We start from the raw sequence: 27,835 nt of genomic DNA, 5'->3' as shown, positions 1-27,835 counted from the left end.
CCCCAGATTCTCCCAGGACGGCCTGGTGGTCTCAGCGCCCTCTTTGAGCTCACCCAGGCCCACCCCCTGGGGTTCCTGCTCATCAAACCACCTCCCTGAGGAGCCCCACTTCCTGGCTGTGCAGGCAGTTTGCATTTGAGACCTAGCAGCTGGGGGCACATGCAGCTGTCTGGGCCACTGCCCTGCCCAGAAATTAGCTCCTTGTGGGCACAGGTCAGAGACAGAGCACTAGGTCAGGGGGCCTCCTAGGGGATATGGCCTTGAAGGGAGGGGAGGGGGGCAGGCGGAGGGGCTGGCGCAGAATGTAACTTGTCAGACGAGTGCCCTTTCCACCCTGTCCCAGGCAGAGGGCCCTTCCTGGGCCGCAGTTTTCCCAGCTGTCACATGGGGAAATTGGGGTATGCTGGTTGATTCCTGCTGATAACACTGGGAGGGAGGTGACCGGGGTGAAGGGGGATGGGTGAGGCGGGGGCAGTGAGGAAGCAGCCCCTGCAGGTGCAGCCTGGGTGCCCTGGATCTGCTGCTGTGCTGCATCCTCGTGAGTGCACCTGGCCAGGAGAACTGAATTTTCGTTGTCTGAGAAGGGAGGCCCCTGGTGACTGTTCTGTGTCCCGTGGAGCTGGTCTAACCGGCTGGGAGAGGCCAAGAGGTGAAAGGTGGCTGCAGATGCAGAGGGCCATGACCTAGAGGTATGTTGACCAAAGGAGGGGCCCCCACCCCACCTCTCAGGGTGGCTTGCCCTCTGAGCTCACACCAGACAGCCCTCTGTAGCTGGGCCAGCCCAGTCCTCTGTGCACTTTGCCCTCCCTCTCCCCCCAGGAGTCGCCTCTCTGGCCCCAGCTGCCAACTGCTTTCCGGGCACTAGAGATAAGCCATCAGGCCTGGCCCAGTCCTGGTAACTGGAGGGCGGGACCGGAAAGCAAACCTGAGTGTGAGCAGTGACAGAAAGAAACGCAGAGAGCTGAGAACAGAGGGGGTCAGATCAGAGCCAGCATGTATCTGGAGGCTGGGTGTGGACCCCCTCTTGGGGGGCATTTGGATCCTCATTTCCTTCCTGAGCATCCCTGCCCACCAGCCCTCTCCTCATGCCTGCTCTGCTGGTGTCACCACCACCAGGCAGCCTCCCCTGATCTCTCTCTGGACTCCTACCGTCACAGCTCTGCTCACCCACAGGTTTCCCCTCCTCAAAGGTGTTTGTGTGTGTGTGGGAACCTCCCTGTCTCACCCTGAGCCCAGGGACCTGGCCCGGGGAAGGTGTATGGGACAACTAGATAGAGGTTGAAGAACAAACTTTGGTCTTAAGAATGCCTGGGCCCATGGTGGTGGGAGTGAAGGCCTGGAGTGCCCATGCCCCCTTGCTCTCATTGCTGGGTAGTGAGACCTTCCAAAGTGGAGTCCAGGATTTGGTCACACATAAATACTGAACCTCTTAGAGGCTGTGGGGCCAGGCTGCCTGAGTTTGGATCTTAGTTCTCTTCTTCCTGTCTGGCCTGTAACAGAGAAGTTACTTAGCCTCTCTGTATTTTGGTCTCCTCATCTGTAAAGTGGGGGAGCTGCCAGTCCCCATATCACAGGGCTGTTTTGCCCGGGGCCTGGCACACAGCAGGTGCCTAGACGATGTGAGTTGTTCCTGTGGTATTCTGCTCGAGATGCCCCAAGGTGGTCTCTGGACTCCAGGGCAGACTGCAGGTGCCACCGATCTCATGTGTGTTTTCTCTAGGTTGGAGGTGGCAAGCCTGTGCCTCTCTTGGAGGCAGGAGCATGTCCTAGGGGCCTCCTTCTCCTCTCTCTGCTACCTCCCAGGCTGGTCAATCAGCCCTGTGGTCCCTACTCCTGACGGTAAATCAGGACGATGCCTGCGAGCCTGGGCTGGTGGCTGGAGAAGTGCCTAGGGTCAGAATCCATGTTCCAAGGTGGCAGGGCGTGCTGGGACTGCGTGGGTCTGCTTGGTGGAGAAGAGAGCTTGGTCCGGACGCCCAGGAGACCTGAGTCCTGAGCCTCAGCCCCCACCTCTGTGGAGTGGGGCAGCCATGTCTCTCCATCTCAGGGCACTGGCAGGGAGGATCTGAAGTAGAGAGGCCCCTTTGGCGGTTACAGCTTTCCGCAGACGCCGGGGACACCAGGCGCTGGCTGTCTCTCTTCCCGGGGCTGTCTTTCCAGATATTGTTATCACCTCTCCTTCCACCCCCATCCTCCCTGCCCTTCCAGGCCTCAGGGAGCCAGATGCTAAATCATAGTTCCCTCTGGCTCAGAGAGCTGGGCTGGGCCTCTGGGGCTGGGCCCAGGAGATAAGATAACATAGGGAGAGCAGCAGGGAGGCGAGACAAAGCCTTTTCTTCCTGCCTGTGTTTCCTGAGAATTGGCCTTGTGGATAAAATGAGCCAGGTATGCTCACAGGGCCAGGAGGCTGTCAGGGGTCCTGGTCCTCTAAAACACTGGTTTTCCCAGGCAGGGCTGGCAGCAGCAGCATCTCACTTTAGTTAGAACTGATGGCCTTTGCCCCATATTCCCCTGCCTGAGTCTCCTATCCTTTCCTTCCCCCAAACTCCAAGGCACTGTGTTCCCTGGAAAGACTAGGGCCTAGGAGGGGTGAGAGAGACCCTGGTATAATCCCAGCCCTGCCTCTTAGAGCTCTGTGGCCTGGGTAAGTCATTTAACATGTTGCACTTCATTGTTCCCATCTATGAATGGGAGGGTGACCATAGAGGCTCGTGTAGGCAAAAGCATGAGACACAGGCCCACAGTGGGCATTTGGGAATGGTGGTCTTACCCCACGCCCCCACCCCCACCCCCTGCAGGTGCACACACACGCAGACCCAAGCACAAACTCACACCCACACTCACACCCACAAAGGTACAGACACTTTGCTGACAGCCCAGCCTCCCATTTGCAGATGGGACCAGACCAGTTTAAAGTCATCACTGTCAATGCCTTAATTTTCTCTCATAGCTTAATGGCCTTTGCCCTCTTCCCCCTTTTGCATGGAACGGGAAAGCCCTTCCATCCTCCTCTCCAGATGGACCCTTAGGACACTCCTCTCTCCCTCCCACGAAGGCTGCCAGGATTTCCTGACCCAGCCTTGTGGCTTCTCTGTGCTTGTTTTCTGGCCCCCGTCTTTCTCCAGGACCGCCCCTTGGGCTGTGAGCTGAGCTGGCGACTGGCTTCCTACCCCTGCCTGTTCCAACTCTGCTTCTTTGGATGGTTACCTTTTTCTAGGTGCATCGCTGGCTCCCTCACCCACTTACTAGCCCCTCCGTGCCTCTGTGCTGGGTCTTGGGTACACAGAGACGGGGCAGATGCGGCCTGGCTTCCATGGAGGGCGTCTCAGGCCTGGAAGCCAGACTCACCACTGGCCAATCTCAGGCCAGCCTGGGGCGTGTGCTCCGAGGCAGGTGTGGAGGCAGGGGACAAAGAAGGGACCTTCTTGCCTGTCAAGGGAGGAATCTTTTTTTTTTTTTTTTGGCTTTTAAAAAGGGAAATTTAATAGGTTGCTAGTTTACAGTTCTAAGGCTAAGAAAATATCCCAGTTAAAGCAAGTCTACAGAAATGTCCAATCTAAGGCATCCAGAGAAAGATACCTTGGTTCAAGAAGGCCAATGAAGTTCAGGGTTTCTCTATCAAGTGAGAAGGCACATGGCGAACATAGTCAGGGCTTTTCTCTCAGCTGGAAGGGTACATGGCAAACAAGGCATCATCTGTTAGCTTCTCCTGGCTTCTGATTTCATGAAGCTCCCAGGGAGACATTTTCCTTCTTCATCTCCAAAGGTTGCTGGCTCGTGGACTCTGCTTCAGAGGTGCTGCAGCATTCTCTGCTCACTCCGAATCTCTCTCATTCTCCAAAATGATTCCTCTTTTATATGATTCCAGTAAACTAATCAAGAGCCACCCAAATGGATGGAGACATACCTCCACCTAAACTGGATTAGTTTAACAATCACTCTTGATTAAATTGCATCTCCAGGGAGATGATCTAATTTCACTTTCAAACACACAATACTGAATAGGGATTAGAAGAAATGGCTGCCTTTACAAAATGGGATTAGGATTAAAACACGGTTTTTCTACGGTACATACATCCTTTCAAAACAGGACAATTAGTATGAATTTTTTCCGCTTTCTTTTTTTTTTTTTATTAATTAGAAAAAAAAAAAGAAATTAACACAACATTTAGAAATCATTCCATTCTACATATGCAATCAGTAATTCTAATATCATCACATGGATGTATGATCATCATTTCTTAGTACATTTGCATCGATTTAGGAAAAGAACTAGCAAAACAACAGAAAAAGATATAGAATGTTAATATAGAGAAAAAATAAAAATAATAATAAAAAATAAAAAATATATATATAAAAAAAGGAAAAAGAAAAAAACAAAAGACACAAACAAACAAAACAAAAAAAAGAAAAACTATAGCTCAGATGCAGCTTCATTCAGTGTTTTAACATAATTACATTACAATTAGGTATTATTGTGCTGTCCATTTTTGAGTTTTTATATCTAGTCCTGTTGCATAGTCTGTATCCCTTCAGCTCCAATTACCCATTATCTTACTCTGTTTCTAACTCCTGCTGGTCTCTGTTACCAATGACATATTCTAAGTTTATTCTCGAATGTCGATTCACATCAGTGGGACCATACAGTATTTGTCCTTTAGTTTTTGGCTAGTCTCACTCAGCATAATGTTCTCTAGGTTCATCCATGTTATTACATGCTTCATAAGTTTATTCTGTCTTAAAGCTGCATAATATTCCATCGTATGTATATACCCTACAGTTTGTTTACCCACTCGTCTGTTGATGGACATTTTGGCTGTTTCCATCTCTTTGCAATTGTAAATAACGCTGCTATAAACATTGGTGTGCAAATGTCCGTTTGTGTCTTTGCCCTTAAGTCCTTTGAGTAGATACCTAGCAATGGTATTGCTGGGTCATATGGCAGTTCTATATTCAGTTTTTTGAGGAACCGCCAAACTGCCTTCCACAGTGGTTGCACCATTTGACTTCCCACCAACAGTGGATAAGTGTGCCTCTTTCTCCGCATCCTCTCCAGCACTTTTCATTTTCTGTTTTGTTGATAATGGCCATTCTGGTGGGTGTGAGATGATATCTCATTGTGCTTTTGATTTGCATTTCTCTAATGGCCAGGGACATTGAGCATCTCTTCATGTGCCTTTTGGCCATTTGTATTTCCTCTTCTGAGAGGTGTCTGTTCAAGTCTTTTCCCCATTTTGTAATTGGGTTGGCTGTCTTTTTGTTGTTGAGTTGAACAATCTCTTTATAAATTCTGGATACTAGACCTTTATCTGATATGTCATTTCCAAATATTGTCTCCCATTGTGTAGGCTGTCTTTCTACTTTCTTGATGAAGTTCTTTGATGCACAAAAGTGTTTAATTTTGAGGAGTTCCCATTTATTTATTTCCTTCTTCAGTGCTCTTGCTTTAGGTTTAAGGTCCATAAAACCGCCTCCAATTGTAAGTTTCATAAGATATCTCCCTACATTTTTCTCTAACTGTTTTATGGTCTTAGATCTAATGTTTAGATCTTTGATCCATTTTGAGTTAACTTTTGTATAGGGTGTGAGATACGGGTCCTCTTTCATTCTTTTGCATATGGATATCCAGTTCTCTAGGCACCATTTATTGAAGAGACTGTTCTGTCCCAGGTGTTTGGCTTGACTGCCTTATCAAAGATCAAATGTCCATACATGAGAGGGTCTATATCTGAGCACTCTATTCAATTCCATTGGTCGATATATCTATCTTTATGCCAATACCATGCTGTTTTGACCACTGTGGCTTCATAATATGCCTTAGTGGCTGCATAATATGCCTTAAAGTCCAGCAGCATGAGACCTCCAGCTTCGTTTTTTTTCCTCAAGAAACTTTTAGCAATTCGGGGCACCCTGCCCTTCCAGATAAATTTGCTTATTGGTTTTTGTATTTCTGAAAAATAAGTTGTTGGGATTTTGATTGGTATTGCATTGAATCTCTAAATCAATTTAGGTAGGATTGACATCTTCACTATATTTAGTCTTCCAATCCACGAACACGGTATGCCCTTCCATCTATTTAGGTCTTCTGTGATTTCTTTTAACAGTTTTTTGTAGTTTTCTTTGTATAGGTTTTTTGTCTCTTTAGTTAAATTTATTCCTAGGTATTTTATTCTTTTAGTTGCAATTGTAAATGGAATTCGTTTCTTGATTTCCCCCTCAGCTTGTTCATTGCTCATGTATAGAAATGCTACAGATTTTTGAATGTTGATCTTGTAACCTGCTACTTTGCTGTACTCATTTATTAGCTCTAGTAGTTTTGTTGTGGATTTTTCCAGGTTTTCGACATATAGTATCATATTGTCTGCAAACAGTGATAGTTTTACTTCTTCCTTTCCAATTTTGATGCCTTGTATTTCTTTTTCTTGTCTAATTGCTCTGGCTAGAATCTCCAGCACGATGTTGAATAATAGTGGTGATAATGGACATCCTTGTCTTGTTCCTGATCTTAGGGGGAAAGTTTTCAATTTTTCCCCATTGAGGATGATATTAGCTGTGGGTTTTTCATATATTCCCTCTATCATTTTAAGGAAGTTCCCTTGTATTCCTATCTTTTGAAGTGTTTTCAACAGGAAAGGATGTTGAATCTTGTCAAATGCCTTCTCTGCATCAATTGAGATGATCATGTGATTTTTCTGCTTTGATTTGTTGATATGGTGTATTACATTAATTGATTTTCTTATGTTGAACCATCCTTGCATACCTGGGATGAATCCTACTTGGTCATGATGTATAATTCTTTTAATGTGTTGTTGGATACGATTTGCTAGAATTTTGTTGAGGATTTTTGCATCTATATTCATTAGAGAGATTGGTCTGTAGTTTTCTTTTTTTGTAATATCTTTGCCTGGTTTTGGTATGAGGGTGATGTTGCCTTCATAGAATGAATTAGGTAGCTTTCCCTCCACTTCGATTTTTTTGAAGAGTTTGAGAAGAGTTGGTACTAATTCTTTCTGGAATGTTTGGTAGAATTCACATGTGAAGCCGTCTGGTCCTGGACTTTTCTTTTTAGGAAGCTTTTGAATGACTGATTCAATTTCTTTACTTGTGATTGGTTTGTTGAGGTCATCTATTTCTTCTTGAGTCAAAGCTGGTTGTTCATGCCTTTCCAGGAACCCGACCATTTCATCTAAATTGTTGTATTTATTAGCATAAAGTTGTTCATAGTATCCTGTTATTACCTCCTTTATTTCTGTGAGGTCATAGGTTATGTCTCCTCTTCCATTTCTGATCTTATTTATTTGCATCCTCTCTCTTCTTCTTTTTGTCAATCTTGCTAAGGGCCCATCAATCTTATTGATTTTCTCATAGAACCAACTTCTGGCCTTATTGATTTTCTCTATTGTTTTCATGTTTTCAATTTCATTTATTTCTGCTCTAATCTTTGTTATTTCTTTCCTTTTGCTTGCTTTGGGATTAGTTTGCTGTTCTTTCTCCAGTTCTTCCAAGTGGACAGTTAATTCCTGCATTTTTGCCTTTTCTTCTTTTCTGATATAGGCATTTAGGGGAATAAATTTCCCACTTAGCACTGCCTTTGCTGCCTCCCATAGGTTTTGATATGTTGTGTTTTCGTTTTCATTCGCCGCGAGATATTTACTAATTTCTCTTGCAATTTCTTCCTTGACCCACTCGTTGTTTAAGAGTATGTTGTTGAGCCTCCACGTATTTGTGAATTTTCTGGCACTCCGTCTATTATTGATTTCCAACTTCATTCCTTTATGATCCGAGAAAGTGTTGTGTACGATTTCAATCTTTTTAAATTTGTTAAGACTTGCTTTGTGACCCAGCATATGGTCTATCTTTGAGAATGATCCATGAGCACTTGAGAAAAGGGTGTATCCTGCTGTTGTGGGATGTAATGTCCTATAAATGTCTGTTAAGTCTAGCTCATTTATTGTAATATTCAAATTCTCTATTTCTTTATTGATCCTCTGTCTAGATGTTCTGTCCATTGATGAGAGTGGGGAATTGAAGTCTCCAACTATTATCGTTTATGTGTCTATTTCCCTTTTCAGTGTTTGCAGTGTATTCCTCACGTATTTTGGGGCATTCTGGTTCGGTGCATAAATATTTATGATTGTTATGTCTTCTTGTTTACTTGTTCCTTTTATTAGTAGATAGTGTCCTTCTTTGTCTCTTTTAACTGTTTTACATTTGAAGTCTAATTTGTTGGATATTAGTATAGCTACTCCTGCTCTTTTCTGGTTGTTATTTGCAAGAAATATCTTTTCCCAACCTTTCACTTTCAACCTATGTTTATCTTTGGGTCTAAGATGTGTTTCCTGTAGACAGCATATAGAAGGATCCTGTTTTTTAATCCATTCTGCCAGTCTATGTCTTTTGATTGGGGAATTCAGTCCATTAACATTTAGTGTTATTACTGTTTGGATAATATTTTCCTCTAACATTTTGCCTTTTGTATTATATATATCATATCTGATTTTCCTTTTTTCTACACTCTTCTCCATACCTCTCTCTTCTGTCTTTTCGTATCTGACTCTAGTGCTCCCTTTAGTATTTCTTGCAGAGCTGGTCTCTTGGTCACAAATTCCCTCAGTGACTTTTTGTCTGAGAATGTTTTAATTTCTCCCTCATTTTTGAAGGACAATTTTGCTGGATATAGGAGTCTTGGTTGACAGTTTTTCTCTTTTAGTAATTTAAATATATCATCCCACTGTCTTCTAGCTTCCATGGTTTCTGCTGAGAAATCTACACATAGTCTTATTGGGTTTCCCTTGTATGTGATGGATTGTTTTTCTCTTGCTGCTTTCAAGATCCTCTCTTTCTCTTTGACCTCTGACATTCTAACTAGTAAGTGTCTTGGAGAACGCCTATTTGGGTCTATTCTCTTTGGGGTGCACTGCACTTCTTGGATCTGTAATTTTAGGTCTTTCATAAGAGTTGGGAAATTTTCAGTGATAATTTCTTCCATTAGTTTTTCTTCTCCTTTTCCCTTCTCTTTTCCTTCTGGGACACCCATAATACGTATATTTGTGCGCTTCAGATTGTCATTCAGTTCCCTGATCCCCTGCTCAAATTTTTCCATTCTTTTCCCTATAGTTTCTGTTTCTTTTTGGAATTCAGATGTTCCATCCTCCAGTTCACTAATTCTAGCTTCTGTCTCTTTAAATCTATCATTGTAGGTATCCATTGTTTTTTCCATCTTTTCTACTTTGTCCTTCACTCCCATAAGTTCTGTGATTTGTTTTTTCAGATTTTCTATTTCTTCTTTTTGTTCCACCCATGTCTTCTTCATGTCCTCCCTCAATTTATTGATTTGGTTTTTGAAGAGGTTTTCCATTTCTGTTCGTATATTCAGCATTAGTTGTCTCAGCTCCTGTATCTCATTTGAACTATTGGTTTGTTCCTTTGTTTGGGCCATATCTTCAATTTTCTGAGCATGATCCATTATTTTCTGCTGGCGTCTGGGCATTTAATCAGATTTCCCTGGGTGTGGGGCCCCGCAGGTTGAAAGATTTTTTTGTGAAATCTCTGGGCTCTGTTTTTCTTATCCTGCCCAGTAGGTGGCACTCGTGGCGCTCGTCTGTCTGCGGGTCCCACCAGTAAAAGATGCTGTGGCTCCTTTAACTTTGGAAAACTCTCGCTGTGGGGGAGAGTCGCCAGCCGAAGCGGCTTGGGGGAGTGCCGATCTGAATCTCCCAGCCGGCCCAGGAATCCGCGCATGGGGAGGGTTGCCGGCCTCCGCGGCTTGGGGGAGCGCCGGTCCTAATCTCCCAGCCAGCCCGGGACGCCAAGCGTGGCGGTGGGGCGCCGGCCGCCGCGGTTTGGGGGAGTGCCTATCCAACGTTCCCAGCCGGACCGGGAAGTCACATGTGTGGAGGGGACCCCGGTCGCTGGTCTCCGCAGCTTGGGGGACCTCTTATCCAATTCTCCCAGCTGGTCCAGGGGGCCGCACGTGGGGGGGGCGCTGGCCGCCGCGGCTTAAGGTGACCGCCTGTCCAATTCTCCCAGCCGGCCCAGGAAGGAGGGAGGGAGGAACTCCGGCCGCCAGCCACCCCGGCCCGGGAAAGCACGCGCCCCTCAGTGATCTCACTGCTGCGGATTCTCCCTGCCGGTTCAGCCGTTCCAGAATGGGGTACGCTATCTTTTTGTCTCTTTTGTGGCTCTGGGAGCTGTTCTGTACCGTTTCTATTTCTTTAGTAGCTGTTCTGGAGGAGGAACTAAGACCCGCGCGTCTTACTAAGCCGCCACCTTCTCCGGAAGTCTCTCTGGTTTCTTTTTATTTCTTTTTCTAAGAAGTGAATGAACGAGGGCCGGCCAAGCGAATTCAGGAACCCACCAGAAGACACAAGAGCTGCAATCCCGCCCACACGCCTAAACGCCCCAAGGGAGGAGTCTTTTTATCTTTAAATTTTTTTTTCATTGTGGTAAAATACATACAAATATATGCAAAATTTCATTGTGGTAAAATATATACAAATATACACAAAATTTGCCATTTAAATCTTTTTTTTTTTTTTGCATGTGCAAACTCCAGGAACCAAACCTGGCATGGCAGGTGAGAACTCTGCCACTGAGCCACGGTTGCCTGCCCTAAATCATTTTTTAAATTATAGTAACATGTATAACATAAAATTTGCCACTTTAATAATTTTTCAGTGTACATTTCAGTGACATTAATTACATTCACAATGTTGTGCTACCATCACCACCATCCATTGCCAAAACTTCATCAACTCCAGATGAGGTACACACATTAAGCAGCAACTCCTCACACACACAACCCCTCCCGCCCCCAACCCCTGGAAACCCCTAACCTACTTTCTGTCTCTATGAGTTTGCCTATTCTAGGTATTTCATATAAGTGGGATCCTTTTGTGTCTGGCTTATTTCAATTAGCACAATGTTTTCGAGATTTATCCATGTTGCAGAGGGTATCAATCTTCATTCCTTTTTTATGGCTGAATAATATTCCATTCTTTGAATATACCACATTTTGTTTTTCCACTCATCTGTTGATGGACACTTGGGTTGTTTCCAATTTTTGGTTATTGTGGATAATGCTGCTATGAACATTGGTGTAAAATATCTGTTTGAGTTTCTGTTTTCTGTTCTTCGCAGTGTATATCTAGGACTGAAATTGCTGAGTCACATGGCAACTCTATGTTCAACTTTTTGTGGAACTGTCAGACTGTTTTCCGTGTTGACTGCACCAGTCTGTATTCCTACCAGCAGTGCTCGTGGGTTCGAAAACCTGTTTGAGTTTTGTTGTTGCTGTTGCTGAAAATAACAAAAACGCCATCACAGTGGGTATGGAGTGTTATCTCACAGTGGTTTGGATTCGTATTTCCCTAATGATTAATGATGTTGGGCATCTTCTCATGTGCTTGTTGCCTATTTGTATATCTTTGAAGAAATGTCTGTTGAAGTTCTTTACCTATTTTTTATTTGTGCTGTTTGTTCTTTTGTTATTGTGTTGTAGTGGTTCTTTATATAGTCTGACTATTCAACTCTTATCAGCCTTATGATTTCTGAATATTTTGTTGATCTTTTAACCCTGTAACTTTTCTGAATTTATTTATTAACTTCTGGTTGCTTTCTTGTGGATTCTTTGGGATTTTCAATATATGGAATCATGTCATCTGTGAATAGAGATGGTTTTATTTCTTCGTTTCTAATTTGGATGCCTTTTTATTTCTCTTTCTTGCCTGATTGCTCTGGTGAGAACTTCCAGTACTGTGTTGAATTGTAGTGGTAACAGTGGGCATTCTTGTCTTGCTCCTGATCCTAGGTGGAAAGCTTTCAGTCTTTCACCATTGAATATGATGTTATTTATAAATATCCTTTCTCAGGATAGGTAAGTTGCCTTCTAGTTTGTTGAGTAGTTTTATCATGGAAGGGTATTAGATTTTGTCAAATGCCTTTCTGTCAAATAGTCCTATTTATACCTGGTATTACATTGATATTTGTTTGTTGAACCACCCTTGCATTCCTGGGATAAATTTCACTTTTTGGTCATAATGTATGAGCCTTTTAATATGCCTTTGGATTTGGTTTGCCAATATTTTGTTGAGGTTTTTTGCTTTATATTCAGAAGGGATATTGGTCTTTAAGTTTCTTTGCTTGTGGTGTCTTTATCGGCATTTGGTATCAGAGTAATGATGCCATAGAATGAGTTAGGGTTTTCTGGTCTTTTATTTTTAGGAAGGATTTGCAAAAGATTGCACTGATTCTTTAAATATTTGATGGTATTCACCGGTGAAGCCATCTGTCCTGTACTTTTCTTTGTTGGGAGGAAGAGGGGTTTTCTGACCAAAGCACAGCCACATGCAGCCCCCAGGGAAGATGTGAGCTTTGACCGTACCTGGCATTGAGCCCCTGGGTGGCACCTACCTGGCTCCCCTGACCCAGCTCAGGGAGGGGAAGCAGGTTCGGAGCAGAACTCAGACTATAGCCAGGTCTTCACAGCCCCTTAGGATCCATGTTCACCTGGCGTCAGAACAGGCTGATCTCCCCATTCTGGTCTGATGGCTCCAGCCAGGACCCTCCCCTGCTTTAAAGCCTCCAGAGACTCCCCGACACAACGAGACAGTAAGCTGGCTGGCCTGGCACACCAGGTCCCCCAGGACCCCAGTTCTCCAGCTTCAGCCCCCTTTTCCTATCCATCCTTCCTTCGAGCTTTGGTCATATTCCTGGGTTCCTGGGCCCCAGGGTCATAGTATACAGGATCATTGATCATTCCAGAGTGGAGGGGTCTTCAGGTTCATATGCTCCGGTCCTCCAGGGCCTGGACCATAGTCAGGGACCATAGTCCAGAGACCATAGTCATCAGCGGTAGAGCCCTGCAGGGATAATGGTTGGTCCACTTTTCACAGGTGAGGAAATGGAGGTACAGAGGGGTTGAGCAACTGGCCCAAAGTTGCACAGCCAGTAAATGGGTAGAGCAGGAATTCAAATCCTGGATCCTGGACTCTGTTACCCTCTGCTGGCTGCTTCAAATCCTCTGTTGTGCTTGGACAAGCTCAAGCTCAGGGGCACAGTCTGAAATGGAGATGGGTAGGGAGGCCTCCTGTCATCCTCCCTGTGCTTTGTGGCTGGGCATGTAATTCAAACCTCTCTGGGCCTCAGTTTCTGCATCTGTAAAATGGACATACCACTGACCTTCTTTCCGGGCCATGGTGAGATTTGTCACAGTGCCCACAGGTTGCCTGTCAAGGGAAGGCAAGTAGTAATGTTTGCCCCCTTTTGTCCCACCACCTGGAGGAGGGTCTGCCACTTCTGAACTCTTTGAAGATGCTCATGGGATAGGAGACTGCCTGGGGTGGGCATTCTGAACATGGGTAGGCATGTGTATGCCCTAAGCAGAAACCTGGACTAGAAAGGGGGAAAGGAATTTCCCACACCCAGGTGACCCCAGCCTGGCCCATTAGGCCCACCTCACGCACATAAAGGGCACTCAGGGAGCTCTGTAGGTGTCTGCTCAGCTGTGAGTCCTGGGCCAGGGTGTAGGGCACTCTTGGCTGCCCCTGCTGCAGGGATCACCTGGCTCCATGGCCCAGGCCTGGGGATGGGATTTTTTTGTATGCTATATTCCCAGGGTCACATTTCATTCTTTTTCCATGTGAGTATCCCATTATTGCAGCACCATTTGTTGAATTCTTGTTTGTTTTTATTTTGTTTTGTTTTTTTTGGAAGTGCATTGGCCAGGAATCGAACCCAGTCTCCTGCATGGCAGGCGAGAATTCTACCACTGAACGACCCTTGTTCCCCCTGGAAATGGGATTTTAACAGCTGTGGGAATGCTGGGTGAGCTAACCCTGCCAGGCTCTGTCTGTTTGTGCTGGAGCCACCCATTTAGGTCTGTTCCCAGCACCTGAAAGTTGAAACATTCTCTTGGGGTCAGACCTTGGCTTGGCACTTTGCATACACTGATTCATCACAAGGTAGAAAGGATTGTTCCCACTATATAGATGAGCAAGTCAAGGCTGAGAGAGCTCATCCAATTGCAGAGCCAGGGGCTGTCATTCAAACTCCAGTCTGAAGCCACCACCCATATTTTTACCACTCCATAGTGCTGCCTCAGGGGACCTTTTAAAAGAAAAACCCCCAAAGCATAAAGAGATGGAAAGTCCAGGCCCGACCCTATAGGTAGGGACAGGTGAGGAGGGCAGTCAGTTGGTCCTGGAGCCCACCGAGGCTCCCCTATCCTAGCCGACAGAGCAGTGGCCTTCTAGGAATTGGAAGGGCTGGGCCTGAGGGCTGCCAATTGGGCATGAGTCATTTCCTGGCCATGTCCCATGAAGCAGACCCTGTTGGCAGAGAGGACTGCCTGGTGGGGCTTCCTTCCTCCAGGGCCACCCTGTCCTGTGAATCCTCTGGCTGTGCCTGCCAGTCTCCATGGAAAATCAAATAGAAGGCATTTCTGCCTTGCTTGGGCATTTGCTTGCTGTGTGCTTTTGACAATTCACTGACCCTCTCGGAACCTCCATTCCTCATCCATAAAACAAATAACAAGCTCATACTTCTTGCAGGTGTGTGCTCTCGCTTGTATGCTCTCAAGTGAGATAGCCCAGGACGGTGTCCACGTGAGTCCTGGTGCAGACTGGGTGGTTGGCACACCCGTCCCCACGTTCCCCTCGCTTTCTGTTTGTCACCTGTAATTTAGTGTTTGTATCATCTCTGCACCCCACCTCTGTGTCATTGTGACGGAGAGCCCTTGAAGCCTGGCTGAGGTGGGTGTTGCTGAGCTGCAGATGCTTGGAGAATGATGGAAACTGAGCCCTTGCTGGTCAGGGAGGACACGGAGGTCAGGAGGAGGGTGATGACCCAGGGTCCAGGGTCCCGATGTCCTTCAAGGGCCCTCACTCATTCATCACATCTTTGGCAGAAAAGCAGAGTTCTCCAGCTGGGGAAGGGGAAAAGGGTGTCCCAGGCGGATTTGGGTGGGAACACATAGGCCACCCAGGGCCCTGCAGTCTGCAGGACAGGTGGGGGTGGGGCGGATAACAGAATACTCACATGGAGAAAGAATCTCTGTGATGACAGCGGCCTCTGTGTGCAGCTCCCTGGCCCCTCACCTTCTCTCCTGCCTTCTCTGCAGGATATCTGTGAGGACCCCCACCTCTTTGTGGATGGCATCAGCTCTCATGACCTGCACCAGGGCCAGGTGGGCAACTGCTGGTTTGTGGCCGCCTGCTCGTCACTCGCCTCCCGTGAGTCGCTATGGCAAAAGGTGAGGCCTAGTGTGGGGTGGGCATGCTGGGGGAGGTCACCAGCTCAGCTGCGGCCCTCCTTGCCAGGCAGCGGAGGTGCAACCTGGACATAGGCGGATGAGATTTTACAAAAGCCTCTGCCAGGGATGGAGTCGGGGTGACACCGGGGTGCCCCACCTTTGACCCAGCATTAGAATCACCTTTCCCTCACTTGCCAGCTTAGGAGCTCCAGGGGCGGATTCTGGAGATCTGTATAGCTTTACGGTGATTCTGATGTGTCCCCTCCTCACGGTTAGGGGCCCGCAGTGTCCTTGCAGCCGCTTGGTGGGACACACACCTGTGAGATGTAGCTGCTGACTGACTCAGGAACACCGCTAAACGGGCTCAGGAAACCCCTGCTGGCAACCTGCTGCGTGATGCGGGCTGGTGCCTACCCCTTGGGCCTCGAAATCCCCAGGTGTTCAGTGGGGGTGGTCCAGATGCCCCCCAGCTTCATGGTTCATGGTTCCAAGCCACTGGTTTTGTGGACCCAGGACCAGCCAGTCTAGTTTAGAAAGAATGGACTCCTGGCCTGCCACGTCGCCCTCCTGTGGCAGCTCCGGGAAGTGCAGCCCTTAAGTCCAACACCCGGAGCTCCCCACCTGGGAGGCAGGGAAGCCGTGTGGAGGCTGAACTCCTCTCTACAGAATTATTGGCAGGCATTGCAGTGGGGAAAGCCCTGAGCAGAGTGTTCAGACCTGGGTTCATTGCCTTCTCGATCCCTACCCTCTCTGCTTGTCCGAGCAAGGGGCAGGGCTTAAGAGCCCACGGTGCTGAATCTCACAGGCTTGGGTTCGAGCCCCAGTCTCACCATTTGGGAGCTTTGTGACTTCCCTCAGGTTACTCTCTGGAAAACTCGGACGATCAGAGCAGCTGCCTCTCAGGGGAGTTGTGAGGGTGAAACCGGATTACTGTATTTAAAGTGCCCTGTGCAGTGTTGTGCAGCTGCAATTACTGATGTGATGAAAACTAATGTTCATAGAACACGGTGGGTGTTCCTAGCTAGCAGGGCACTAAGTCACAGAGGGAGTTGTGACACCTCCTCCGAGGCGCCCCTCAGCCGTCAAGGGAGCTGTGCAGTAGGCCAGGCTGGGGCTGTGGTGGGCACTCTGCTGGCCTCTCTTCTGAGCAGGGATGTGGCCTCTCAGAGCCACCCTGAGGTGGGCATACCTGAAGCCTGGCACCTGGTGGGCCCTGTGGGGAGAGGAGGATCTGGGGACCCTGGGCAGAGACCCCTCCTGTGACCTGTGGACACAGATAGTCATGGGGTCTCAGAGCTGGGAGGCCCTCAGAGCTCACACAGAGGGTCATCTGACACATGGGGCCCCAAGGCCCAGAGAAGGTTGGAGTCTGGAGTGGTTCTCTGGGTGTAGGGCTGGTCTCTCCGCTTCAGCCCCTGGCCTCCAACCCCCTCTTCTGAGCCCAGAACAAGGTTCCACTGCCTCTGGGCTCCACCTCCAGTGAGGTCAGAGCTCAATCTGGGGCTGGAGGCAGCATATAGGAATCCTCCCTACCACCTGGGCTGGCCCACCCTTCTCACCCTGCCCTATAATTGCCTGTTTACCTGTGGTCTCTCCTCTCGAGGTGAGCTCCCATGGGCCGAGCTGGTCCAACTCCTGTCTCTCCACTGAGCCCAGCAGGGGCCTGGCATATAGAAGTCTCCGGAGAGTTTGGGGAATGGAGCACTTCTCCAAACCGTGTGACCCGGCTCCTGACCAGCAGCTCCACACCGGCCTTTCTGCCCCAGACCTCCCGGGGCCTCCGGTGGAGCTGGAGCCTGACACCACTGGGTCCTCCCCTGGGGAATGCGCCGTCTGGTAGTTTGCAGGAGAGCGTGTCAAGCTTGCTGTGTCCCCTGCCCCAGGCCTGGCTGCTCCCCTTCTAGCAAGTGGAGGAAAGGGCCTGGGAGGCAGGGGCCAGAGGCTGTTCCCTGATGCTCTGTGACCCTGACGTGCCTCATGGTTACCTCCTCCCGCAGGGTGCTGCTCTGGGTGGTCTTGGAAGCCACCTGTGCCAGGAGGCTGATCTCCAGCAGCTTGGGTCCCAGGGAGGCTGGGCAGGGCTGGGTGCTCTTGGCTAATTGCAGTGTCTTATGATGCTGCTGTGGTGATGGTCCCTGCCTGGGTCCCGGAAGGCCTGGGGCCCTAGGGAGCTCATTACCATGCCTTGCCTCCCCTCCTCTCCCTGCCGACTGGGTCCTGTTTGTTGTCTTCCCCGCTCTCTGGGCCTGTTGCCTGCAGGGCACTCCCCCCACCCCCTGCTTTTTCCACGGAAGGGCAGTTCAGGAGTGGCAGAGTAACTCAGCCCAGCCTCACCCTCTGAGGATGCTGAGCTTCAGATGCGGCTATCACACCCTCTACACAAATGTCCCCTCCTCCAGGAAGCCACCCCTTTACAGCTATAGCCCCTGAGGAGGCCTAGGACCTAGGCACACAGCGTTTGGAGCCAGCCAGACTGGGATTTGATTCTGGCTGGGTCCCTTGCTATTCGTGGAACCTTGGGCAGATCATGTCCCTTCTCTGTTTCAGTATAAACCTGACCTTTCCAATCCCCAGGATTGTGGAAGGATAAAGGACGCTGGAGGGCTTGTCCTTGGCATTTAGTATGTGGTGAACACCCCCCTCTGCCCCCAACCCCCACCTCTAGGCTCTCCTGCCTATTTCTCTGTTCTGCCGGACACCTCCTGGCAATGCTTGCCCTCCAAAGAGATCCTTGATTGGGGTGGTCTGAGGGCAAGGAAGTGGCCTTTAGAGTACCAGGTGCTCCCCTAGATCCCGCTAGCCCACCTCACTGCCATCCCCTGCCAACTGGCTGCCCTAGCATGCCACTCAGACACCAAAGACTCAGCACCTCCAATCTTCCAGCTTTTTCCACCCCCAGTACTGCTGTATTCCAAGAATTCGTTGTCCCATGGCTGGCACCCCCTACCCGCCTTACCCTGACCTCGGTTCTTGGTTTCATGTTCGTCTACCTTCGCTTCCAGCCCCCTCACGCAGCCGTAGCCGAGGCCCAGGGCTGCTCTCCCTGGACGTCTTTAATCCAAGGATCTTTCCCTGTGATTCACGGCCATCACCTCATTCTGCCCTTGGCCAGGGCCTGTGCATTGTGCCCCGCTGTGCACCTTCTTTGTCATCCGTGGCCATGGACCCCATGGGCCCTCACATCAACGATTGCCCTGCAATCATTCATTCATGCCACAGCGTTTTCCGAGGGCCTCCTGTCCTAGGTGCTGGCTTAGAGTGCTGAACAAGATGGGCTCAGCTCCTGCCTGCTCAGTGCTTGTGGTCGAGTGAGGAGACAGCACAGTCAAAGACTGGGCCATGAAATAGAAAAGCCAAAGTTAGCTCTGTGAAGGAGAGAAACATCTCATCATGGAGGGAAGAGGAGCCCCCAAGTGGTAATCCCTAGCCACATCATTCCCCTCTTCTTCTGCCTCTCCAGCTACAAACTAAAGGTTCTGTGAGTGTTAGGCAATTCGAGGCCAGCTCTCCCCCTGGCTCAAGTCTAGTTCACAAGACCTTTTGAACTGTTTAAACCACTATTTCTTTTACAGGGCCAAGAGGCCCTTCCCCTTTCCCCCTTCATAGCCTGTATTAACATCTCCTGGTCTACAGGTCTCTGGCATATTGTTGGAAAAATACCCTGGAACTGACCCAGGGCTTGAGGTGCTGTCTTACCAGGACTAGGTGCTCTGTCCTCCTTGGTGCTCCCCTGCTGTTCACGTAGCCCAAGACCCCACTGACTGACACCCTTCACTTCTAGTGAAGTGCTTGTGGTCCATTAGGCCCTTCAGTTTGTTTTCAGTTCTTATACCTTGCCCCGTGCCTCTTTTCTGTAGGTGGTATGTTGTGGGAGTGTCCAACTCTACCCCCATTCACCCACATATAATAGACAAACTCGTGATTCTGCCTGGGCCTCGGTTCTTGGGGATACAGGTATTTATCAGATGCTTCCTCTGCCTCAAGTCTTTTGGGGGAAACTGAGGCTTATATAGGTGGAATAAATGATGAGATTTAAATAAGAGAGAAACCTGGTCATGTGGCTGCAGGGTTGAGGCAGGGCCAGCAGGCAAGAGCCATCTGAGTCCGTGGTTCTGAGTGCAGCCCCTGGACTGCAGCGTCAGCATCTCCCAGGAAGTCATTAGAAAAGCACATCTCAGGTCTCACCCTAGACAGAAACTCTAGGCGTAGGGCCCGGCAGTCTGGGTGTTCTCATGGATGCTCATGTTTGAGAATCACAGGTCCAGGTAGATGACGGGAGCTGGGCCAGAATTCTGAAAGTGGGGATCGAGGGGGATTTCCCAGTGTACCGGGGAGGCAGGACCTACAGGCTTTGGCAATTGGGTGTGGAGGGATGAGGGGGAATTAAGGAAGGCTCCCAGGTGTGGCTCAGGTGACCAGATCCCAAATCAGGTGGGCCCTTCTGACCTGGGCCTCCCCTCACCCTGCCAGGTGGTCCTCCAGCCTCTCCTTGCATCCCTCCAGTGATTGCATGTTCCTCCCCTCCTCCCCTTCTTGCTGCCCTTATGAAGTGCTCCCTTCTTCGCAAACAAGGCAGCTCCCAAGCCCATCTGGGCGGTTGCCACAGCAATCGACATCAGCGATCTGGTCTCCGAGGAGTTCCTCACCCTCCCGCCTGCCGGCACCTCCTCCATTAGCACGCCTGCGAGCAGTGGAGAGGAGGCATTTGGGGACTCCTGGGAAGCTTGCGGCCTGTCTCCCACCCCTCATGCATACCCTAACTGGAGGACTGGGCGGGGCTGCGAAGGGCCAGTGGCAAAGAGGTGAGGGGAAGAGGGAGGACAGAGACGCGGGTGGGGGTGGGGGGTGGGCGGGGCCCCGCTTTGGCATTCTCTTCCCCCGACGGCTGGAAGCCCCGGCCCACTTGGCTTTCTGACGGCGGCAGCTGCAGAACCCGGGCCATGGCGGAGGACGGGCCACAGCAGCCACAGCTCGAGATGCCGCTGGTCCTGGACCCTGACCTGACCCAGCAGATGCGTCTGCGTGTGGAGAGCCTGAAGCAGCGTGGGGAGAAGCGCCAGGACGGCGAGAAGCTGCTGCGGCCGGCCGAGTCCGTGTACCGCCTCGACTTCATCCAGCAGCAGAAGCTGCAGTTTGAGCGCTGGGACGTGGTGCTGGACAAGCCGGGCAAGGTCACCATCACGGGCACCTCGCAGAACTGGACGCCTGACCTCACCAACCTCATGACGCGCCAGCTGCTGGACCCCGCGGCCATCTTCTGGCGCAAGGAGGACTCGGATGCCATGGATTGGAACGAGGCCGATGCCCTGGAGTTTGGGGAGCGCCTGTCAGATCTGGCGAAAATCCGCAAGGTCATGTACTTCCTCATCACCTTCGGCGAGGGCCTGGAGCCCGCCAACCTCAAGGCGTCCGTGGTGTTTAACCAGCTCTGAGAGCGGCGCCCGCTGCTGTCCCCTCCTGTCGCCCGGCCGCCCTTTCCCCTGCCTGCAACCCCGCCCTCCAGGTGTGTGTGTGGGGACAGTCTTCTAGTGCGCGGCCTGTCCTTGTTGTGACCAAGTCCCCCCCTGGGTTCCTTCCTTTGCTTCTTTTCCCTGGTCCTGGCGCTCCTGCCCGCAGGAGGGAGATGCAGAGCCTCCATAGTCTAGACGCCGAGCTGGCTGCCGCTGCTTTTGCTGTAGGGGATAGAGACCTGGTCAGGGCTGGTGAGGGAAGATGGAGAGGCCATGGGCATCTGCTCGCTCTCCGCTTCGTTGTGGGAGAGAGACTGAGAGAGAACGAGAGAGCAACAGAGACAGATGTCTTCACACAGAGATGGAGTGATCCAAAGAACCAGCCATCCAGCTTCCTCCGGAGTTGGGGAGGTGGAGTTGATCGAGCAGCTGCCTCGGGGAATCCAGCAAGCCGGAGTTTGATGCCCACCTGGCCAGAGCGCCTTTGGCCGAAGCCTCGCCTGGAGGAGAACCCCCAGCCTGTGCCCGTCCGGGACGCTGCTGCTCCGGGAACTGACCTCAGGGCCTGCAGGAGGCGAGCAGGAGGGCTGCAGGGTTGAGGTCTCGCCGTTTGGGGCACGCTGGAGGGTGAGCAGGCCCAGCGCTGGCCCTTCTGGGAACAACTTCAGGGGTGGAGAAGTGAGGGTGTAAATATACAGAAGTCACCTAGAGATCTATGTATCTATGTATACATGCACAACCATGTGGAGAGAGAGCATGCTATATTCATATGGATGTTTCCTAGAGGTCTGTACCTGACCTACGTACAAATTCAATTTTATATTATTTATGACATGGTTGCCCAGCTGGTTCAAGGTGGGTCTTAGTAGGGGCTTAGCCAGAATGACCCTCAAGAGGGCCTTCCTGACCTGGGAGACTTCGGGGTTCCTACAGTGAAGCAGAGAGTGGCTTAGTAAAGGGGTTTCCTTCTGGGGGAAGCTAAAGGAAGGAGGTCCAGGCCCCTGGAGTGGATAGATTCTCTGGGGCTACAGGTGTCCCCTGCTGGGAAGTCAGGCTTTTTCTGGCTCACTGGTCAGGTAAGGTGAGCGACCTGCCCTGATGTGTCTGCTGGCCTCTCTTTGGCTTCTTCAGCAGGCCTGAGGAGTGGGGGTGGGACGGCCTGGCGGGCAGTGGGAGAGCAGGGCCTGAGCCAGGGGTCCTGGATTCTGGCGCCAGCATGCCTCTGCTTGGGAGCCGCCTGCTCTGGGCCTTGGTCCCCCATCTGTACAGAGAGGTCTGACGTTATCTGAAAGGTGGCCCAGTGAGTCTATAGTCGCTTATGGTCAGAAGCTGATGGGACCTCAGAGGTCATCGAGTGCAACCTGGCATCAGTGAGGGCCTCCGAGAAGTGCCCCAAACACCCCTTCTCAAGGCCAGCCCCGTTTTGTGTCCGTGGTCAGTTAGGGATGTGTCCACGACATCTCCCCTCAATGAGGGGAGCTGCAGTGAGAGGTGGATGGTCGGAGCTGCCTCACGACGGGGGGTCGGCTGGGAGGACGAGACCTCCCACCTCGGAGGTGTGGGGGGAAAGAGCAGGGTGTGGAGTCAGGGTTCCTGAGGGGGCAGACAGGCTGTGGGGGCAGCTGTGGTCTGGAGCCTGTCCCGGGACGCACTTGAAGTTGGGACCGCAGGCTGCCTCTTGTCCTCTGACCGTAGGGTGCTGCCCTTCTACTTGAGCTCTCCCTGCAGCTCTGTGGACTCTCTTGGTCCAGACCACCTGTGCGTGCCCTTCCCCTGCCCTGCCCTTCCTCACATGTCCCCTGCTTCTCCCCAATAAAGCCTGTGTGCCCCCCACCTCGGTGTGTTCAGTCTCTTGCCATGAACCACTTGTACCCTCGCCCCTCACAGCCCCTAGCACCCCTCCCTGGGCCTTCTCCCACACTCCCACCCACCTCCCCTCCTACATCAGCACTGGGTTTGGAACCGGGGCTCCTGACACCCACCCTGGAGCCTACACCACAGACTGTTTTTTCTCCAGTCTGGGAGTGGGGTGGGAGTGCACCCAGCCAGCCTGGCTCCAAGTCTCCCTCCTTTCCAGGATACTGGGCATGGGGCAGCCCAGAGAGGAAATAGCTGAGGAATGGGGTGGCATCAGGCCTATGTCAGGTTAAGTCTGGCCCCTGCCACCACTTGGCTGCCCCTGGCCCGCCCCGGGCTTCACACCTTCCACCTGTGCAGCAGAGACCGACCCCATCCTGTGGGGTCCCTTCTGCCTTCGTCCTCCAGGATTATCAAGCCTGTGACCATCTAAGACTGACGTGGGCACTAATGCATTGGCAAGGCCATGTCTCCTTGGTGCCCCTTCATCATCTCTCTTGAGCTCGCTCATTTTATGGACAGAGACAACTGAGTCCCAGAGGCAGGAGGCACAGCCCAAGGTCATGGGGAGGTGGAGGAGCCAGAAGAGGTGTGGGGTGGCCTGGGATGGGTGGTAGAGATGACCCCTCCCCATTCTTACCAAGGGCCCAGGCCTGGGGTGGGCCAACTTCCTTCTCAGAGGCCACACATTCAGATTTGCTTGGGAAAGACCCTTTTTTTGATATGCTTCCCCCTCCAGGCCGCTCCCAGCCAGGTCTTGCCTCTCCTTTCTGCCACCCCAGAGCCCTGCATTCAGCTGTCTACAGTCACCCTGTGTCCCTCCTCCCTTCACAGCCCCTCTCGCAGCCCTGTAGGCCCCCACTGAAAATACAGAAGCAGCCCCGCCCAGGCTCAGGAGTCTCTGAGCCTCCCCTGCACCCTCCCCAAGCCCTGCCCCTCCAGCTGCTGCCTCAAGCCACCCCTGCAGATGCTCCAGCCCCCTAGACTGCAAGGGACTGCCTCTTACCCCAAAACTTAGGGGTGGGGGGTGCAAGAGGTGGTAAATGAGGACACATTGTTCATGGAAATCACATGGCAAAGAGAACTGCCATTTCTTGAGATTCTGCTTCCCAGAGGCAGTGGTTAATGTGTCTCTACCGCTGACCAGCTGTGTTATCCTGGGCAGTTGCTGAACCTCTCTGAGCCTGTTTCCTCATCTGTCAGCTGGGGCTCATTATGGTACCTGCCTCATAGGGTCGTTGTGAACATCAAATGAGCTGTGTTTACAAAGAACTCAGAGCTTTACAAAGCTGGCACAACTCTGAGTTGTCTCATTGTTACTTCCCGGTGGTTACCACAAATGTGGTCTCACTTAATTTCCACAATTATTCACAGAGGAAGGGTGAAGGGAATATCTTGAGAATGAGGAGGGCAAGGTTCGAGAGAGGTGAAGCAAGGTGCCAGCAAGTGATGTGGGGTGGAGGGATGGGCAGGGCAGGTGCCAGGCTTGGCTCTGTGGTTGTGAGGCTGCGGATTCTTCTCTGCCACCATTATCAAGTTCCCACATCTGTGTGTAGCAAACCTCTGATCTCAGAGTGTTCCAGTTGAGGGGACCCCCACAGTACAACTGGGGAGACAGAGACCCAACAGGAGGGGACCAACCCCAAGGCCAGGTCCTGGCACTATACGGCATACGGCAGGGCCCCTGCCCCCACAGGTCTCAGCCTCTCCACTTGTGTTTCCTTCTCCTGCCACCGGATTCCCTGCCCTGTAAACAGGGATCCTCTGGGCCTCGCTGCAGTTGCATCAGCTGCTGGTCTGTGGGGTGAGGGCCTCCCAAGGAGGCTGCGGAATGGCACCCAACCTTCCTGACCTCTACCAGTCATGGCGTCTAAAACCCGGGGCATTTGAGATTCTTGGAATATCAGAAGCTGAGAACTAAGGAATGTCAGATGCTTAAAGCCAGAGACTCTCTGGTTTCTGAGGGCTTGAAGCTGAGCTCTGGGGACTCACCTCACTCAGTTTCCATTAGCAGGAAATTCCACTGCATCCCTGCCTCCCATAGCCCTGCCAGGCTTGTTCAGAAAGGCCCTGAGCTGGCCCTCTGGAGTCCTGAGCAGAAATCTGTGAAAAGCTCCCTCCCTACCCACACATACACATACACAAACACTCACGCGCACTCGTGCACACTGGCCTTCACACACACACACACACACACACACACACACACACACGGGTCCTGAGCAGTGCTGGCCCTCCCAGCCTTCTCCTCTCTCCCTCCCTCAGCTTTGGCAGAGTTCTGGTCTACCCCTGGCCCACAAAGAGTTTGCACCCAGCCAGGGCTCTGTTTGTGTTTAGATGGGAGTCCCCAGGGAAACCCAGGGAGTCCCCAGGGAAACTGGAGACACCAAGCGGCGCTGTGGGGGTGCCTGTCCCTGGTGCCCTTGAGGTGTCTGGGCTGATTTTGCAATGGGTGGCTGCTAATGGGCCCCCTGGGTAGGAGGGAGGCTCCAAACCCCACACAGTCCTTGCCTCGCTGCCAGGTCAGCCCAAGTAAGCACCTGTATGACTCAGGCCTCACTTTCCCCATTTGCATAGGGGGCTGGTATTGAGATTTTCCTTTGTCATCTTAGGAGGAAGGTTGATCAGGTAGTTTCAGCTCCCTCTTAACTCTGAGGTTATAAAACTATTGTGTGAATGCATGCAAATATACTTCATACACTAACAGGATGTCCTCTCGTGTGCACAACACCCTACAGTTTATGGAGCACCTCCAAGGCCTTTGTCCACTTTAATTCTCACAGTAGTCCTGGAAGTAGGGTAGGTAGATGAGAAAACTGAGACTCAGAGGCAGCCAGTGTTTCCTGGTCAAAACTTAGCTCCATGCCAGGTTGGTCATGTGGGTTAAGTAATATACACGAGGTCATTGGCCGGTCAAAGGCTTTGCTGCAGCCAGGGCTTGGGGATTTTTCCTCTCAGAAAGATTTAGCCGGCTTTGGAGCAAGACCAGGCCCTGTGCTTCATGCTGGGGATTTGGGGATGAGTCAGCCATGGTCTCTGCCCTTAAGGAGCTCCTCCCAGTGAACAGAGAAGAGAGAAATGTGCTGGCGAAGCCGAAGGAGGGCTGCCCAGATGTGCCCAGATGGAGGGCTCCATCAGGGAGGTCCCTGGAAGCTGCTCCTCTTCTAGTTCCTGGGGGACAGTGAAAGGGTATAGAAGTTTACTAAAGCTGCTGAAATGCAATATACCAGAAATGGGACAGCTTTTAAAAAAGGAATTTGGTAAGTTACAAGCTTATAGTTTTTTTTTTTTTAAAGGAAAGACAGAGAGAAGGAAGGAAGGATAGAAGGAAGAAAGGGAAACATTTTTAAACATTTTCTTGTATTCTGTTTCTCCGTTTTTGTTACATGGGCTGGGGCCGGGAATCGAACCGAGGTCCTCCGGCATAGCAGGCAAGCACTTTGCCCGCTGAGCCACCGCGGCCCGCCCCAAGCTTATAATTTTAAGGCCATAAAAATGTACAAACTAAATGCATACAGGGAAAGATACCTTGACTAAAGAAATGCCAAAGGATTCAGAACACCTCTGTCAGCTGGGAAGCTGTGTGGTTGGTGTCTGGTGGTCCTTTGGCTTCTGATTTCAAACGGCTTCCCCAGGGGCATTTTCTTTCTGCACCTCCAAATATCTGGGTCTTGTGTTGACTCTGAAGCAACTGTTCTCCAAGCGTCTGAGCTTCCTTCAAGATGTTTCCCCTTTCAAAGGACTCTGGTAAACTAATCAAGACCCACTTTGAATGGGCAGAGTCACATCTCCAGCTAATTAAAATGCCACACCCACAATTGAGGGGGCAGTTTCCATGGAAACAATGTAATCAAAGGTTTCCACCCTACAATATCAAATCAGGATAAAAGGACTTGGCTTTTCTGGGGTACACCACACTTTCAAACCAGCACAAAACAAAGGGGAGGGCTTTCCAGACTAGCTACCTGCGTGAAGATGTGGTGGCATGAAGCATCATGGGATGGGGCAGCGGGAGGCTCTGATAGATTTCCATGGGGTCCAGAAGAGGAAGGGTTCAGGGAAAAGGCTGAGAAGATTAGCAAGCCATTCCCACAGGGCTTTGAATGTCAGGCCAGGAAGCTGATGTCCTGTGGTACCTGGGAATTTTAACTGTAGGCAACACAGCAGAAGAGAGAACAGCCTAATGAACTCCCCCATACCTATCCCTCACTTCAGCAGCTGTCACCCATGGCCCATCCTGTTTCCTCTGTACCACACTCCATTTCCCAGAGACCAGGTATCATTTCATCACCAAGTATTTCAGGATGCCTCTCTGAAGGTTAAGAACCCATTAAAGAAAACAAAACATGACTATAATACCTTCATGCAATTAAAATATTTAAAAATAATCCTGTAATATCATCCAATACTCAATAAGTATACCGATGTCCATAAATGTGTGTGCATGTTTTACAGTTTGGTTGGTTGGCTGAGATCTAAACAAAGGTCCATGATGGCTATTGGTTGGTTCCTCTTTTGTCTTTTTACTTTTCCTTGCAATTTATTTGTTGAAGAACCTGGTCATGCTTATGTGGAAAATATGACATTTCCCACTGTCTGGATTATGCTGACTGCATCCTCATGGTGATGTTTAACGTGTTCCTCTGTCCCTTGCATTTCCTGTAGACTAGGATTTAGCTTCAGGAGGCAAATCATATCCAGTTGTCTCTTTCTTGTGATGTTAGAAGCCATTGAAGGTTGTTGCCTAAATCCATTAATTTGTCAGTGCTTACAAAATAGTGGTAGTCTAATATTTCTTATTCAATACTTAGCTGGCATTCTTCTCCATATCGAAACTACCCTTCATCTACGATTTGGTTACCTTCTAGTGTAATTTGTATAGAATAGGCAGGATATGTGTTTGATTATTTCTCTTAATTTTCCAATTTCAAAATAGTGAATTGATTCACTATTATCCATCATCAGTGACTAGTTATTTGATTTTGTAAGTATCATGATCTTGTGGATTTGATCATATTTGGTGTGTTTTAGTCCACTGCAGCTATTATTCTTATTGATAGTCAGATTGGCCCGACTTTGGACAGTGAGAACCTCTTAGGTTGATTCCTGAATCCTTTGACATGGCCCCAGGGGGCTTTGATGGCTTCCTTGCTTTCTGGCATAACAAGATGTGGTGTGGAAGGGGTTTTAATGTGTGTACACATTGTCACACCCTGCCTATGCTCAGTTTCTTGACTGATTGCAGGTGGGGTGAGAAGACTGGCCTGGGGCCCACTCA

The 27,835-nt window shown here is 50.1% G+C and overlaps 2 protein-coding genes across 3 annotated transcripts in view; both read left to right on the top strand.

The window, feature by feature from the left end:
- The window catches only part of CAPN5 (calpain 5), a 70,417-nt gene that overhangs the window by 26,502 nt on the left and 16,080 nt on the right, over nt 1–27,835 (top strand). For both annotated transcript variants that reach the window (XM_077113513.1, XM_077113512.1), the window contains one exon: nt 15,119–15,250. In XM_077113513.1, coding sequence (XP_076969628.1) covers nt 15,119–15,250 — 132 coding nt within the window. The remainder of the gene's footprint in view (nt 1–15,118; nt 15,251–27,835) is intronic.
- OMP (olfactory marker protein) lies at nt 20,120–22,426 on the top strand. The gene has a single exon (XM_077112081.1). It carries the CDS (start codon nt 20,191–20,193, stop codon nt 20,680–20,682), a length of 492 nt encoding a protein of 163 aa, XP_076968196.1. The 5' UTR covers nt 20,120–20,190; the 3' UTR covers nt 20,683–22,426.

This window comes from Tamandua tetradactyla, chromosome 8, assembly GCF_023851605.1.
Source record: "Tamandua tetradactyla isolate mTamTet1 chromosome 8, mTamTet1.pri, whole genome shotgun sequence".
In the NCBI taxonomy this organism is placed as follows: Eukaryota; Metazoa; Chordata; class Mammalia; order Pilosa; family Myrmecophagidae; genus Tamandua; species Tamandua tetradactyla.
The sequence above is the reverse complement of the archived record's forward strand: the minus strand, read 5'-3'. Positions and strand labels throughout refer to the sequence as shown.